This window comes from Solanum stenotomum, chromosome 6, assembly GCF_019186545.1.
Source record: "Solanum stenotomum isolate F172 chromosome 6, ASM1918654v1, whole genome shotgun sequence".
Taxonomy (NCBI): domain Eukaryota; kingdom Viridiplantae; phylum Streptophyta; class Magnoliopsida; order Solanales; family Solanaceae; genus Solanum; species Solanum stenotomum.
In genome coordinates, this window is record NC_064287.1 from 57,872,592 (window position 1) to 57,889,876 (window position 17,285).

General features: G+C 35.7%; 3 protein-coding genes across 3 annotated transcripts; 2 read left to right on the forward strand and 1 right to left on the reverse strand.

Annotated features, from left to right (window-relative positions):
• The first annotated feature begins 4,700 nt into the window (after nt 1-4,700).
• Nucleotides 4,701-5,596, forward strand: LOC125868037 (protein OPI10 homolog). Its single transcript, XM_049548633.1, has 2 exons — nt 4,701-4,833; nt 4,935-5,596. Exons 1-2 carry the CDS (start codon nt 4,731-4,733, stop codon nt 5,393-5,395), a joined length of 564 nt encoding a protein of 187 aa, XP_049404590.1. The 5' UTR covers nt 4,701-4,730; the 3' UTR covers nt 5,396-5,596.
• A 200-nt stretch (nt 5,597-5,796) lies between these two features.
• LOC125868036 (serine/threonine-protein kinase SAPK7-like) lies at nt 5,797-7,959 on the reverse strand. The gene is made up of 7 exons (XM_049548632.1): nt 7,801-7,959; nt 7,493-7,723; nt 7,324-7,416; nt 7,156-7,248; nt 6,770-6,874; nt 6,584-6,682; nt 5,797-6,247 (listed from the first exon to the last, which is right to left on the reverse strand). Exons 1-7 carry the CDS (start codon nt 7,918-7,920, stop codon nt 5,912-5,914), a joined length of 1,077 nt encoding a protein of 358 aa, XP_049404589.1. The 5' UTR covers nt 7,921-7,959; the 3' UTR covers nt 5,797-5,911.
• A 2,971-nt stretch (nt 7,960-10,930) lies between these two features.
• LOC125867534 (uncharacterized) lies at nt 10,931-17,045 on the forward strand. Its single transcript, XM_049548073.1, has 8 exons — nt 10,931-11,365; nt 11,807-11,942; nt 12,040-12,109; nt 12,212-12,305; nt 13,400-13,613; nt 13,959-14,100; nt 15,322-15,492; nt 16,691-17,045. The coding sequence occupies exons 1-8, from the start codon at nt 11,086-11,088 to the stop codon at nt 16,880-16,882; spliced, it is 1,299 nt and encodes a 432-aa protein (XP_049404030.1). The 5' UTR covers nt 10,931-11,085; the 3' UTR covers nt 16,883-17,045.
• Nucleotides 17,046-17,285: the final 240 nt, after the last annotated feature.

The window sequence follows — 17,285 nt, forward strand, 5'->3', positions numbered from 1 at the left end:
TTGGTGACTCAGATGACCAAGTCTACTCTCATTTCTCTTTTTGATGACTTTAATATCCCTCATAAAAAATTAAAATGTCGAACAGATACATTGCATATTTATGTAAAAAAAAAATCGTCTTTTTGGTATGTATTTCGCAAATACACGAAATATTAGCTTATTTGACGAATATATCAATGCATATTTGACATTCGGTATATATGTATTTTTTATATTAGATATATGTATTTAAATATACTTTATGTAATTGATACTTTATACATTAAATTAGTATTATATGTACTAGATAAAATTGATATTGAATACCTCAAATAGATATTAAATACATTGAGTGAAATTGATACTATATAAAAACATAGTACTAGTTAGAAATAGTGAAATTGTGAAATATAGATACATTGTGAAAATTTTAATACAAAAAATCATTGTTAATACTGTCAATTAGAAATCACATATGAAGTGAATCACGAATATAATTACTTGAATTTGATTTTTTGTCATGATGAAGAGTTGATAAAAGAGAATTTAGATTTCTTGTGTTGTTTTTTTTAGCTTTCGGATATGTAAAATCTTCAAAGATTGTTATAGGCGTGATTTTCTCAACTAAAAGTAGACCACTTTTAAAGATGCACATATCTTAGATACACCAATTAGCAGGGTTGTTCAAAACTTAGCCATAACCAACAAGTCTATCACAAAATTGGCTCGACTTATTAAAATTAGGTTAACGGATAAAAAATTTATATAACAATTGATTAGTGTGAAAACTAATTACTCAATTATATGCTAAATTTAACCTATTAAAAATGATAATAATTACATTTTTACCATCAATATATTTATAAAATAAATGCTTATGTGCGTGCACCCTCAAAATTTAGACTTTCATGTATTTTCCATTATGATTTACAATCATAGAATTATCTGCTTAAGTAAAGTCAAAAAAATTGTTTTGCTTGATGTGAAATCAACATATTGGTGAATGAAAATAAAAGAAAGAAGCATAAAATGATTGAACCAATACATCTCGATAATTACTAATGTGATATCAAATCAGCTGATAGCTTATTGATCGACTCACAGATTAATATATTAAAAAATTGATATCAAATAGGTTAAATTATTAAATATAATTATCTCTCCGATCTGTTATCAATCAAATCATATATATTTAAAATTAACCTCAAACAATTTATGTACTTATTGCCATAATCATTTCATTGATTAATTAGCACTTATAATAGCTTGGTTTGTGAAATTTGCTCTTTAATGTTACCCTTCATATTTGAGCCAAAGTAGAGTGCAAATGTTCTAGACCTTTCTAGACTTTACAAGATGTGTACTCATTCTTTCTTCCACATGATGAAATATATTGCATCCGACATATAAATTAAAAATGGTCGATGCAAATACTAGTAATCTCCACTTTCTTTTTTGGTCTTCAATCTTTCCTTCCTCCTTTTTCTAAAAAAAAAACCCTACCTTTAATCTTGAAACTAAAAGGACACGGCCATTCATAGCTTAGAACTCTCCATTTACAAGCCTCTGGAGTTGCTATCATCGCTGGACTAATTCACAGCTTTTGGTACACTATCCCAACATCCTCTTTTTTCTTATTGCTATTATCTATTTACTTTTATGGTGTTGTATGTCACTGTTAGAAATAAGTGCCTAATTTAGTCAAGAATTAAGTCTTATAAGTCTTAAAGATCAAACCTTTTTTTAGTAGAACTGAACAGGTACAGACAATTCATTTAACTGATTTGGGATTGAGCTTGTAGTTGATTGATTTACTTTTATGGTGCTGTATGTCAATGTTAGTATCATTTATTCAAGGATTTGCTTTAAAAGTTTTAAAGATCAAACCTTTTTTAGTATAACTGAATAGGTACAGACAATTGAGGCTGTAGTTGATTGATTTACATTTATGGTGTTGTATACCAGTGTCAGAATAATTTAATCAAGAATTTGCCTTAAAAGTTTTAAAGGTCGAACCTTTTTTTAGTAGAAATGAATAGATACAGACAATTCATATAATTGATTTGGGATTGAGGCTGTAGTTGGTTGATTTACTTTTATGGTGTTTCTTTGAAGTAGATACCTAAATACTAAGTATAGCTCCCAACAATCTATCTTCCAGGACGTACAAAGATTCTTTCATGACCTGGGCTATTAATTTACCTACTAAAATATCACCCATCACTACCCAACATCCCAGCATCACAATTCCATTTTTGTCTAAATTGCAGAGTAAATGAGCTTCTAAATGTAGTATTTCATTAGTTACTTTTTTAGGGTCTTGACTTGTCACATGAGTATGAATTTCATATTTCCGTATGTGAAAAGAAGTATAAATATCTTTATATACAGCCGCCTTTTTCAGTAAAGCGAGTCGTTCAAGTATGCCCGAAAAAACATTAAAAAGTCAAGCCTTTTACTTCATTGTTCAAGCTAAAGCCTACTTTTCTTTCAAGTCCGCCTTTAGAGAAAACTACTTCTCTCGGGTTACAGGTCGGTCACTCTCAGTTGTTCTTACGAAAGATTCTCGCACTCGATTCAGTCTGTTTGCTGAGACCCATGAAGGATAACGACAAAAGACTAGATTTCACTCTTTCTAGATCGCATTTATAGTTTAGAGTTCCATACCCAGGCAATCCACTTGCCAACTGATCCGAGTTTGAATTGGGGAACAAACTATCTAAGTAAGGAGGTAGTTCCAGGAAGGTAGCGACTAGCGATAAAGAAGAATCTTAACTTCGTGTCAGCCCTAATGTAACTGAAGGAAGTGGAAAACCCGCTATATGAGAGCAAAACCTTCTATGTATAAGAAGAAACGCTTAATCGAGTGAGGTAGGATGTAGATTGAGTGCAATTAGCTCATGAGTGATTATTTCGCTTTGGAAGGAAAAAAGCATGTTAAACAAGGTCATCACTCAGCTCTCAGGCTGTCTGGGAATAGCTTCCCACTGCTTAACTTCAATTTGCTTCTGACCATCAAATGACTTATGTTCTTTTTGGCATATGTGATTTTGGCACAAATCTTTTTGGCTCTATAAAAAAATAGCGAGGGCAGAGTTTTTTTTTTTTCATGCCGTCAAAGAGTTGAACAATGTTTTTTTTGTGTTGTCAAAGATTTGAATAATGAAAATAGATTGCGAGTGCCCGATCGAATTGATCACCTCATGTGGTTGTATTTGGATATGTTGGAAATTTTGTGGGTTTTAGCTGATTAAGCTTCGTCATTATCTGGTACAGAGGGAATGTTTCACTTGGTAGTTTAGCTTGCATAGATTATAAAGGTGGTATATCTTGAATGAGTTTAATTATCATTCCTATAAAGCATCTTTATTTTTGTAGAAATCTTTTGGGTGACTGATCTTTACCCCATCAATGTTTACAAGTTAAACTCGTTTTTGAATTGACTAAACGGTTCAAGGTAGAAACTAACCTCAGAGCTGCCTTTGAGATTTCTCGTCTTGCATGCTGTTGCTATACAAAATGTTAGCTGGTATATTTTTGTTTCCTGTTTACAGTTATAGTCTATTTTTATGAAAGAGATTTCTTCGGGAATGGTCGTTCTGCTCTATGATAATTTTATAATAAAGAACTTCTCATGGAGCTAGGATAGTGTGGTACAAGTTATGGATGTTTGTGCTAGAGCTAGGTTTATACCTGAATTTTGAAGAAGGGAATGTGGATTTTGAAGAAGTGGAATATAACGTGGGTGTAAACCTTGGAGATCAGGACGAGTAAAGCGATTGCTTCCAAGCTGCATAAACCGGCATAGTTACCCGGTACTTGTGTTGGTGGGAACTAGCAGGTACCTGGTGGAATTATTGAGATACACGCAAATTGACCCAGATGTGGTCAGTTCACTAGCCAGCTTTTTTCCTTGAAGTTGTCTTGAAGGGCTTGACTTTCTTCAGAAGTTTTACTCGGTAGGCAGAATAGTTTGCATGGTTTTTGCAATTTCCTGGAATCCAGCTTGTCGACACAAAGCTGTATGCTGATTCAGGAGTACCCTTTTTATTTCTCTGTGTGTTATTTGCATGTTTTTGGTTTTAAACTTCTGTGTCTTAGTTCGACATACTTTGATGTTTTTGGAGTTGAAAACTGAACAAGGAACAATATTACTACTAACGACTGTAAATTGAACTGCATTTGTATACTAACTTGTAGCTTTTGTTTGCAATCTGATTATGGACACAAGAAAAAGGAGGCATTATGTCAACCTTTGGGACTTTTGTGTTATGTTGTTGGTGATCCAACTGGTTACCCTTCATGATTTATTTTGCTTTCTGATTGCTTAGTGTCATAGGTATGAGATTGCTGGCCGATTTTCCTTTCTGGCATTCTTTGATTTAAGTTCTGTAAGTAAGTTTGGGCCATCAAGCAGTATCAGATAGTACTCTTTTTTGGGGTTGTTTTGCAAGAATATATGAGATTTGCTCATTTCATTGTGCATTTGCAAAAATGATTTCAAGGTTGGGCAGATATTTCTTTGCTCAGTGTTTTTGTGTTGAACACAAAGTAAGCAACTTCAAACTACTTTGTAATCTTTACCTAAAACTACAATCTAGGCTGTTCTGTGGCAAAGACAAACTTCTTATCGTGTTTGAGTGTGAAGCAATTTGAAACGTCTGATTATTAGATGCTACGGAAATCTATTTTCTAACTGTGGTTCCTTTCTTCTTCCTCAGGAAAAACACAAGAGAAAAAAGTAATTAACAATGTTTGGAGTAGTGTTCCCCAATCGAAGCTTCCCTATGGATATCTCCACCTTTGCTCAAATAGACCCCACCCATTGGGTCCTTGACATGAACACCTTTGTTGGTGAGTTCCATAACCAAAACCCAAAGATAATTTAAACATTCTTCACTGATCAGAAAAGACTGTTTGTACTTTTCCACTTGACAGTTGCATTACATGTGCAGGGGAAGCATATGATTCGATTCGAGAAGTCTGCATATTCCTCCTCAACAACTTCACGCTGCCACCAGACAAGGCCCTCGCTGTGTATATCCAATCCCCTGGCTCACCTTTCCTCTTTTGTGGTGCAGTCACACTGACTCGACCCTCTGCTGTGCTGTCGCTTCCTTGGCCAGAGCCCGGTGGGCAACTGCAACTCACTGCTGATGCAACTCCAATCTCTGCAAAGATAGGTGTTTCAGTTGAGGATCTTGCAACACTTCCCTCCCTTGATGTGGCAGCAGGGCAGAAAATTGAGAGGTTGGCACTGAAAGTTGGCGAGAATTTATTCAATTTTATGCAGTCATTTTGTGGAGTGGATGGCAGTAAGCTGGTGGTGCCTATGGATATATTGGATCGCTGGTTCAAGAAATTCCAGGAACGTGCAAAGCGAGATCCAGAATATTTGAAGGGCTTCGCTTTGTAGTTGGGATGGCTGGGAAGGACATCTGCATGTATGAAGTTTCCTCTGTTTTCTCTTTGGAGGATTGTCATGAGAATATAATGAGTTAATTGTTGTAGGATTGTGGTATGCCATTGGTCAGTATTTGGTTAAAACTTTGGGCGACAACCGTTGTCTAATGTTTGATTATTAGAAATGAATTACAATCTTATCATTTCAGTTCCATTAGAAGGGTGTAAATCAGCTTCTTGTCTTTGTTGTGCTAATTATGTTCCGAGCTTTGAGTTCAAAAGGAAAGAAAAGGAATATCCAGTTAGGAAAAATTTCTGGTGAAGTGTTAAGTGTAATGTCTTCTTAGAAAGAAGTATGCAGATATCCTTCCATTAGGCTTTCAGATAGAAGCATTTGACCCTGCAATCTCAATACAAGGAAGGAATACGAGTAATATTTTTGAAAAGTTTGTTGATGGGGCCAAGTGCAGTTATTAGTTGTACAGAACATCAAAATCAGAGACTATACTGAAAATGAGAAATGGTAAACTTAAGCATCATCATGTGTGATATGAAACTCTCCACTTGCATGAACTTGCTTAACTTGTTTTTCATACTCGTCTTCTTCATCCTCTTCCTCGTCTTCTTCTTTGGTCTCTCCGTCTTCTTCCTCTTCTTCAGTTCCCCAGCCAAAGTGCGGAACTGGCCTTGATGGAGTTGGTGGATTTCTTGCCTCTGATACAATTTTCATGATCTCCTCAATGCTTTGAAGGGAGAATGTTGGATTGTCTCTTTTGTAATACACTGCTTGAGCTGATTCTGTAAGTTCTTTTGGCAAGCTCTTTAAAAACCATGGATGGTTCTTGATCTCTTTTAGTGTGATTCTCTGCCCAACATATATCATACATTAGTACACAACAGCATATGTAGAAATTTTAGTAAGCAGTGTCAACATTTAATGAAGGCATAATACATGAATTTCCCTTTTAGTTTGACCTCAGCTAACATCTATGCCTTCCAACTTCGGATGTGCATAAATAAACACTAAAACATATTTAAAGTTGAACAAGTAGACAGACATGTCCTATACTAGTGTTCAACTTTATACAAATTCAAAGTCTACACTTAAATTAAGTTGGATATTATAGATTTCAAGTTAAAAAGGACATATGTTGTAACATAAATTATACTACAATTGTTTATTGCATGAATCATATAATACCCTGGCAGGACTGGCAACAAAAATGCGAGAAAGAAGGTGTTTGCAATCATGAGATATATGGACGTAGTCTGGGATTTTGTATTGAACACCCATTATTCTCTGCAAAAACGAAAAGCACCATATATTAATATTATAAAGTGCATATGTCAATTTATTTTATTTTATTTAAAAAGAGAGAAAACTCACTGAAATAGTTTTTCTGAAATTCTTGGGATCATCTACATCTTCAAAAGGATATCCTCCCACCAACATGACATATAAAGTCACTCCACATGACCATACATCTGCAGACTAATAAAAAAAAGGAATACATCTTTTTAATATCATATAAAAAATACTTTTAGATATATAAAGGCCGGTAGAGTAGGTATACTTAACCAATAAAATGACATGTTTAATTAACTAGTTGAAAGTAGGATCACTCAAGAAATTATAATTAACTTCAAGGATAAGGTACAATAATATATGTTATCTTGATTATTTTATAAGTCACCATCACATGCTTGTTTTTACAACCTGCATTATTTCACTTAGATTTTAACCAACAAAAATAAAGATTGATACTATGTTACCTTGCCATCATATTCACGGCGTGATAGAACCTCGGGTGCAATATATGCTGGTGTTCCAACAGTGGATTTGGGACGTGAATGCAACACAGACGACTGCAATGTGATCATGACTAAATTAGTACGGTATATATAGATAGAGCTACATATATCGAATATATTTTATAGTACCTTGGAGTAACCAAAGTCACAAATTTTAAGACGAGGTGCTGGACTTCCATCTAACAGTGTGTTTTCCAATTTCAGATCTCTGTGACAGATTTGCTGTACAATATTGATTAGTATAAATAATCAGTGAAGGATCGATCAATACTATATACTATAGAAATGAAAGAAGTACCATGTTGTGGCAGTAATGGACTCCAGAGATCAACTGTTGAAAAAAGTATCGAGCTTCAGGTTCACTGAATCTCCCAGCTTGACAGATGCGATCAAAGAGTTCACCACCAGCTGCATACTCCATTACTATTCCCAAATGTGTTGATGTTAATAACACCTCTTTGAAACGAATAATATTTGGATGTCTTAATGATCTGTGATTTATGATTTCTCTCGCCACATTCTCATCAATCTACAACCAATTAAACAACTAGTATTAGTATTAGTATTATTTATATTTATTTATAAGCAGAAAACAGAGCAGGGTACCTTGCGGCCTCGTTCAATGTATTTCATGGCAACAAGCTGTTTAGTTTCTTTGTGCCTCATGAGCCTGGCCACACCAAAATTACCAGATCCCAATTCCTTCACAACTTCGTAATTCTGCATCTTCGCTAGCTAATTCGATATATCTGCAGATATGGATTTGTTGTATATATGGGCAATATAGATTGGTAAATAATTGATCAGGTGATGTATTTATAGGTGGCTAGTGGGATTGATGAGTTTATGACTTATGGATGAAGTGATTAAAACTGGCAACTGGCAACTGGCAACTGGCAACTATATATATATATATATATATATGAACGGTAAGGTGCAGTTCATCAAGCCTGCCCTTGATTAACATTTAACATGTACACTACTGAAGAGCACGTGGGGGTGGGCCGGGGAGGAGTAAAGAGTAATGGTATGGGATTCCACATTCCAAGTCCCACTCATCACCACTTCCATATATATATATATTTTAAACAAATTAATCAATCAATCAACTAGTGGGAAGAAAACATTAATTGTCAAGTGACTCGTTTGATTGAAAATAAGTTACGATATTCCAAGATTAATTATTCAATGACTATCTAATACCTCTAAGATAAAATATTAATGTGTTGTAAGTTCATTACTAGCTAGTATGTACATCATGATAACAATTAAAGTTGAAGATTTGGATCTATAAAAACGCCGCTCTCCAAGGAAGTGCAGATGTGGGTGATCACAATTTGACTTTTAGTTTTACACCATATATACTAGTATATCTTTTCTGCTAAGCAATTTATATATTATTATTGGTCAATCGATCAGTCGCTTGAATATATCATACTATAGCTATGAATTATTTCAATCGATCTCTGGTTACTTACTCCATCACAACCTTATTCCATTCATGAGTCTGTGATTAGCTAGCTAGCTTATTTCTGAAAGATGCTTAATTTTCTGACTTATGTCTGTGGCAAAGTTAGGACTTAGGAGACAGAGATGCCGCCTCTGCCTCTATCTCTATCTATCTTCTTTTTATACAAGCCTGCCTTTTTGTATTATGTATGCTTCTACTCCTACTCTTGTTCTTTTTTATTTTGAATAAATAAAACTTGATCACTTCCTCATCTCTATTATTCTACATCATTAGTTTGTTCAAACTTGGGCATTATTGACATTGTAAGTTCTGTGATATACAACATCTTCCATATATATGAAAGACAAATCATACAATAAAATGTAGTAGTAATAACACTAACACAAAAGAAATCTCAAGTGTATCATTATACAAATATTGGACTTTGTTCTGCAATTTCAGTCCAAGGTAAAGTGGAAAACTTAGACGCGGAAGGACAAAATTTCAGTCGTTAATTCCATTACAAACAAACACCAGGTGCAGCTAATTGATCAACAGGATCTGCAAACGAAGATATATCATGACAGTGCAATTCATTGCTTCATGAGTAAGCAGAAGAATGTTGTACATAATGCAATAACACTTAGGTTGTTTCCCTTCTCTAATCACTCATGGAATGATGAGGAGGGGTCTACACTAGGGCTATTAAGGACATGTACGATGGAACCAAGACTTGGGTTAGGACAATTGGAGGTGACTCGGACCACTTTCCAGTCATGATGGGGTCACACCAGGGATCAACTCTGAGCCCATTTCTATTTGCCTTGGTGGTGAACGAATTGACACGACATATTCAATGGGAGGCATTGTGGTGCATGTTTTTCGCACATGACATAATATTGATTGATGAGACGTGTGATGAAGTTAAAGATAGGTTGGAAGCTTGAAGACAAACACTAAAGTCTAAAGGTTTTAGGTTAAGTAGATGCTCGGTGATGTAATGCATGAGGCAGAGGTTGAAGTGAAGACCGATGCACAAGTCATACCTAAAAGAGGAAGTTTTAAGTATTGTGGGTCCATTATTCAAGGTAAGTTCTATGACTAGTGGTTAGACTAGTATTATTGTATGAGAAAAATGCTCAAGTTCTAAAGATGAATGTGGTAGAGATAAGAATGTTAAGATAGATGTGTGGATATATTATGAGATACATGATTAAAACCAAAGTTATGCAGGGTAAAGTGGGAGTGACCTCTATGTCGGATAACATGAGGAAAGCAAGACTAGAATGGTTCAAACATGTAAAGAAGAGTTGTATGGATGCGCGCCATTAAGAAAGTGTGGAAGAGTGGCTATAACAGGAGTTAAAGGTAGGCCGAAGAAGAACTAGGGAAGGTAATTAGATAAGACACGACATAGTTTCAACTTACGGGGACTAGATAAAAAATATGAAGATCGAAAATTNAGTTATGCAGGGTAAAGTGGGAGTGACCTCTATGTCGGATAACATGAAGAAAGCAAGATTAGAATGGTTCAAACATGTAAAGAGGAGTTGGCTATAACAGGAGTTAAAGGTAGGCCGAAGAAGAACTAGGGAAGGTAATTAGATAAGACACGACATAGTTTCAACTTACGGGGACTAGATAAAAAATATGAAGATCGAAGATTACAATAGTAAATAATTGAGTAATGTCACACTTTAAATAAGTGGGAGAGGCTGGAGGTTAATCTCCTCTCCGGTCCTCCTTATTAATAGTAGTAAGTATTGGTAATGACTTGTGATGCACTGGTGGGAGTGTTTCACCCTTAATCAGGGATCTCGGGTTCGAGCTCTGGGTATGGAGAAAATCATGTTGGGAGCGCCACCCTCGAATGGGCCCTGCAGTGCGCGATTCGGATTTAGTCGGAGCTCCAATGTGGACTCTAGACATCGGGTGGGAAACCAAAAAAAAAAAAGTATTGGCAATGGCATAGTTTTTTTTTGTATAACTTACAGAAATATCTTACATTTGGAGGCTAACTACACCATATTCCAGAAGTTTCCCTAATTACAAAAATCCCGGATTTTTCAATGCTCTCAGATATATTCCGTGTCGGATACATTGCAAATGTTGTGTTTGGTATGTTATTATACTCCTCAAATTTGCATTTAATAGAGCTGATATAAAAGTGACTCAGCTTGCAAAATTATGGTGATAAATTAGGCACTTTATCCTTATTTTGGTATCATATATTTTCCTTCCATTCTGATTTTCATCCTTTTCCTTTTGGTTTATCTAATAACATCATAATAATATATTTTTATCCTAATGTTTATCCATTAATGTTATAGTAATACTAGAATACTAACAAGTCCCTTTCCATCGTTGGTTGATAGATTTGAATCTGTAGTTGAAAACAAGAAAAGGATTGATTGTTCAGAGGCGATTCCAATTGATCAACTATGTCTTTCCCTCACATAATCCGCAGCGCCATTCGAAGCACATCATCAAAGATTGCACTTTTAGCAAGATCAACAACCCCTTTCACTAATCGATCCTTTTCTTCAAGTTTTGAATCGGAGAAGAATAGTACAACACCATCAGAGGCCTCCTACTACCATCTAAGCGGTGGCCCTTCTCACATGCGTGCTGCTGTGTTTTGGGAACCAGGCAAACCCCTCACCTTTGAAGACTTCCATATGCCTCGACCTAAAGCTAATGAAGTTCTCATCAAAACTAAAGGTCAGGTCACTACTTTTTATATTCCTTATACATTGGCTTTTCTGCCAGATAATCAATCCTATGCTGATTGCCTTGCCTCTTTCTGTGGTAAGAATGCAATGCATCACGTGTGGGTTAGGTGCACTGGTTTGGACCCTGCTGCAAACAAAAACTTGGTAATTAAGTGAGCCCATCATCCATCCAGTTGAAAATTGTGCAAAAGTTGCAATCTTTAGACAATCTAGAAAAGGAGTTGTCTCTTTAAAAAAGAATATTTTTGACAAATGTATGTAATTGGCTCTTTCTTAGGTCAACAAGCAAGACTTTTATCTATCCTGGCTTGACACTTATAAGCTTGCATTGTTTGTCTATGTTTGTATGGTTAATTGCAAATGCTAATCCAAATGGTATCTATGTAAGAACGATATGATAGCTAAATTATTGTTGATGTGTTTGCTACAGCCTGCGGGGTCTGCCACTCTGACCTGCATGTAATAAAGGGTGAACTTCCATTTGCTAGCCCTTGTGTTGTGGGGCATGAGATAACTGGTGAAGTGGTTGAACATGGACAGCTCTCAGACAGTAAAATCATTGAAAGGTTAAACAATTACACTTTCTTGAAACATACTATAGTTTTCCCTTGATGTAGTTGTCCTTGCCAATCAATGATGAGAAGAATTTGTTATATTTTTCAGGTTTCCTGTGGGATCTCAAGTTGTTGGAGCTTTCATCATGCCTTGTGGTAGCTGTTCCTTCTGCTCTAAGGTGACAATACGTGGATTTGTTTCCTATAAAACCTACAATATTTGCATATCATGATGCAGTCATGCCAAATTATTTGATACCATAGTTATCTAATGAACACAGGGTCAAGATGACTTATGTGAGGATTTCTTTGCTTACAACCGAGCGAAGGGAACCCTTTATGATGGGGAAACGCGACTGTTCCTCCGCAATAGTGGTAAGGAGGCTGTTATTACTTGCAATTTTTTTCTGATTTCTATTTGAGTTCCAAAATTAAACATATGGTCTTCTCAAGCATTCAGGTCAAGCATGATTCTTCAATGCAATATGCATCAAATGTTCAATTTTCTACCTTTTTTGCTTATGCTAGTGGTTTCTCTAAGCTACTGAGCAGATGGCTTGACATGGTCCTGTAATCAGTAAAGAAGGTCTTTATTGCAATTTTTCTGAAGCAAAGTCTCACTTATCTGGGAATCAAACTGACTACTTTTATTGTAACTGTAAAGGTTGAACACACTTAGTTTGGGTTTCCACCCTATTCTTGCTGTATCACTAGTTCTTCATAGATACTACTTGTTGCATGAGAAGGAAGGCAGTGGTCTAGGAGATATTCGAAACCCATATTACCAAGTTTAAGAGAAAAAGGATTTTTGAAAAATGTTACTTAAGAATTTACTTCAATTGAAGAATTTACGGCTCAGGAAAGAAGTATGTTAATACAGAACCTTTATTACATATGCATGAGTGTTCTTCTTCAGCATTGTAGGATGTAGATGAATGTTTCACATTGAGAAATATCTGTTTACTTGTAATAGTGTACCCCATCATGCCAGAGTTACCTGATACCTATTGTTGTTAAGAGGTGACAAATATCTCATGGAATTAGTCGAGGTACGCGAAAGCTGGCTCGGACACCACGGTCATAAAAAAAAAAGTACCCCGTCATGCTTTCTATTAACATTTTCAATGTTTGTAAAAAGTTATAAGTGTTCAAAAGCTCCATGGGGTGGTCCCCAACTAGTTCGTGTTGAGACAATTGATTAACTGATATGTATGATGAGTATGAACGTTATGGACTATCTGAACAGCTAAGTTGGCACGTGTTCAGATTGGCTTTTTAGGATGTCTATGATTGCTGGACTAGTTATATATGAATGGAAACTTTCTAGCATTATTCATCAACTCCTGATTCTTCTCTTCAACTGTGGTTTTAAACGTTTAATTGCTTAATGTGGTTTTAAACTTTCAATTGCTTAATGTGATTAACATTACCTTATCCAAAAGAAAACTATTCATATTTTGATCTTTCAGGTAAGCCGGTGTATATGTATAGCATGGGAGGTCTAGCTGAATACTGTGTGGTTCCAGCACATGCATTGGCTGTTCTACCAAATTCATTGCCATACACAGAATCCGCCATTTTAGGATGTGCAGTTTTTACTGCCTATGGGGCTATGGCTCATGCTGCTGAGGTGCGCCCAGGTGATGCTATTGCTGTGATTGGTATAGGAGGTGTTGGCTCAAGGTAAAATGTTGGATCATCTTAATTTGATTTAACTATGAAAATGAATAAAACAGAATGTTTTGGGTGTCTGACATGGGCACATTATGCCTGCAGTCTGAACACTGGTGAGACTCTATATGTCTAACTAGTAACCTCCATTTTAATTCAATAATTTACTCAATGTCAAGTTCTGTTCTTCATTTTTATGCATTCACAGTTGATTTCTTTACTATACCGTGTTTCTTCTCATACTTTATCTTTGTTCATTCTTACCTCTACTATCCTGTGGATGGGGATCTTGGGTTAAGCTTTGCTACTTTTATTCTGATTTGCTTCTGTGATTTATTACCTGAAAATGCGGTATAGCTGTCTGCAAATAGCAAGAGCATTTGGGGCGTCAGAGATTATTGCAGTAGATGTTCAAGATGAGAAATTGCAGAAAGCTAAGTTCCTTGGAGCCACTCATTGTGTAAATGCATCAAAGGTGGATGCAGTGAAGACAATCAAGGTATAGACTTCTCCCTTAACCTGTTATGTACATACTATCAAATTAACATTCAATTAACTATCAAACACCATATAGTATTTACTCAATTCTGATTTCTAGATAAAGAGGTGGGTTTGTATGCTAATATACATTAAGGCCAAGGCCCAAGAGTACATCTGTATGCGCTGTGCTGTAGACTAAGTTGTGTGGACTCTTCACTTTCGATGCCACAGTTGGATTCTCAAAGAAATACACTATTTTTTGAGAATCCCATGCACCCGTTGACATTTTTGAGGAGTTTGAGCAACATCGGCTGTAGATAATTATAGGAAAATGTTGTGCAAACTGAGCAATGAAATTATTCCAAATGAGATCTATAGGTTCTGATTGCGCAAGTTCTTGAATTTTGGCCTTGAGTTCATTGGCCAACTTGTGTATTCAAGAGGGCTGTTTCTGCACTATGTTCATGTCTAGCTTATGCATTTTCTGTGGATTTTTTTAAATCCAGTCTTCAAATCTTGTAGTATAAATTATTGTTATTGGCGAGATGGGTTCTATACAAATACATATGTTTAGTTCCAAGTCTAATAATTATAAGCATGAATGACAAATATATGAACTAATTTTTACGATGTAAAATATTATTTGCTTAGTGTCGCCCCCTCAGAAGAGGCTCGCTCACTGGCAAGGGGAAATTATGCCTTAGAACTTTGATGACGACACTTTAAATGCACATGAAGCGACGTGAAGAGGCTCGATATGTTTTGAGCCTCGCTTCAATGTTGTAAGCGCGCTTTAAGTGTACCTTTGACAACACTGTTTTAATGTTTTGATTAAAGTGACAAACTTATGGGTAAAACCAGTATAATAGAGAATAGCGACTTTCAGGTGATTAATGGTGAGGCTGTCCTAATAAACTAGTGCTATTACTACTATTGGTAGATGTTTTCTTTTGTTTTTATTAACCAGCTGAACAAATTATGAGTTGCACCTATCACGGTCCAATAATAAAGGAAAGCTTGTGCTTTTAATACTAGTTTGTTGGATTTTGTTTATTAGTATCTGAATTTTCCTTCTAGCACTCTGATATGTCTTACATGTGCATTTATTGGGAGATTTTGCCCATAGCTATTTGCTTTTTAGGTTGTTAAAATGGAGTCTTCTTCTGATCAAATGTTTGGCTTGCATTTGAGAACATACCGACTGCTTAAACTAATATGATCAGCTATTCAACTTGTACAGGACATCACAGGAGGCTATGGTGTTGACATAGCTGTTGAAGCTTTGGGGAGACCACAAACATTCTTGCAGTGTGTGCAAAGCGTTCGCGATGGAGGAAAAGCTGTGATGATTGGACTTACACTAGCTGGTGCTAAGGGGGAGGTGGATATTAACCACCTAGTGCGACGACAGGTATGTGCTTTTGTGTGTTTTATTGCTTGTCCCTCTCAATTCCAATCTGCTAACACCGATGATCCATTCCCTCTTTTTGATATGTCAAATTGTTTTGCATTCAAAGAAATAGGCACATACTTCTTCTGTTATAAAGGTAAAGTTTTATTAAAGAAGTACTAAACTGGTACATAGAGATATATCAGAAGCAGACAATGCCTACAGAAATAACATCCAGTTACATTTTTCCTAGCAAACCTAAGGAAACCCATGTACTGATCTATACTTTCCTCTAAGAACCTCTTAAACCCATAGAAATAGATTTTGGAGACGAGTGAGATGTGATTCTTTTTGTTTTCAAAACAACCATTTTCCCCTTCTCTCCAGATACTGGAATGGTCCTCCATATTTTCTTCTTATTCCCTGCTATCTTTTACCCTTGCCAACTGACTAGTAGGCTTCTTATATCTGAAGGCATAACCCAAGTAACCCCACACCGGTTTAGGAACAGCTCCCAGCATTGCTTAGCAATTATACAGTGAATAAACAGATGATTAACAGATTCCAATCCATTTTCTCATAAATAGCACTTGTTACTTAAAGTGAAGCCTCTCCTTTGTAGATTATCTTGGGTTAAACAAGACTCTTTGATGACAATCCACCCAAAACAGGCCACATGATAGGCGCTTTGGTATTCCATAACATTTCCATGGCGAATTTTCTTCACAATTATCAGCCTGTTTGTGGGAGAATATCATAGCAGCTTCTGACAGAATATTGCTTGCCGTCCAAACTATGCAGTTTTCTTTATCTTCTTCTACCATTGATCCAATAATTGAAGTGATTGCCCTACTTAATTCCAATTCCCAATCATTAAAATCTCTCGTAAAATTCTGCTGCTAGACATTTTAAGAGTGACTCAGCAGCACTTCTTTGTACTTTTCAAAACATGAACTTCTGTAAGAATAAAGATATTAAGGGGTAAATATGGCTGGCCTAAGCCTAGTCTGTGGTCTGTTAGTAAATGCCATACTGATATATATACTAGTAAAGTTTTTAATTCTATAAAAAAAAGGTTTAAATAGTCTTTCATTTATTGTATTGGAATATGAAAATCCATATTATGTTTAGGTACTATTAAATATTTTTCTGAGCACTATTGTGTTTTCTTATTTGAATATAAGCAGCTTTTTTCTCACTGCTGATATTGTGATGCTAGATAAAAGTAATTGGCTCTTATGGAGCCAGAGCAAGACAAGATCTCCCTAAGCTGATTAAACTTGCCGAAAGTGGCATATTCAATCTATCTGCTGCTGTTTCAAGGACCTGCAAATTTGAAGACGCTCCACAGGCATACAAAGATCTTGATCAGGGAACCATTGCTGGACGTGCTGTTGTTGAAATAATGTAATTTTGATATTTACAGCAAGCTCATCACTCATTTGACATTCATGTAAACTTCTGTTTCTGGTGGTCTAATGCCAGCAAATGTTACTGTTGGTGTTAAATGAAGCAAAACTGTAAATATGTGTCCAAAAGTAATAAAACTAATTTTGAAACAGGGGTTCCCAAAACGCTATTCTCAGAAATCTTGCCGGTGTAATATAGCTTTTAATCTCCAATTTGATTACGCTTCATTGTGATTAGTGTACCTCTGTAAGATTAAACATGTTAAAAGACGCCTTTTTCCTCCTTATGTACGCTGTAGATAACCTTAAGAAAGTGTAGAGAAGTGCAACTATATCTTGAATGAGAAGCACACAAACTGAAAAACCTTCCTCCAGATTGTTGTTGATAACATCAATAATTCTTTC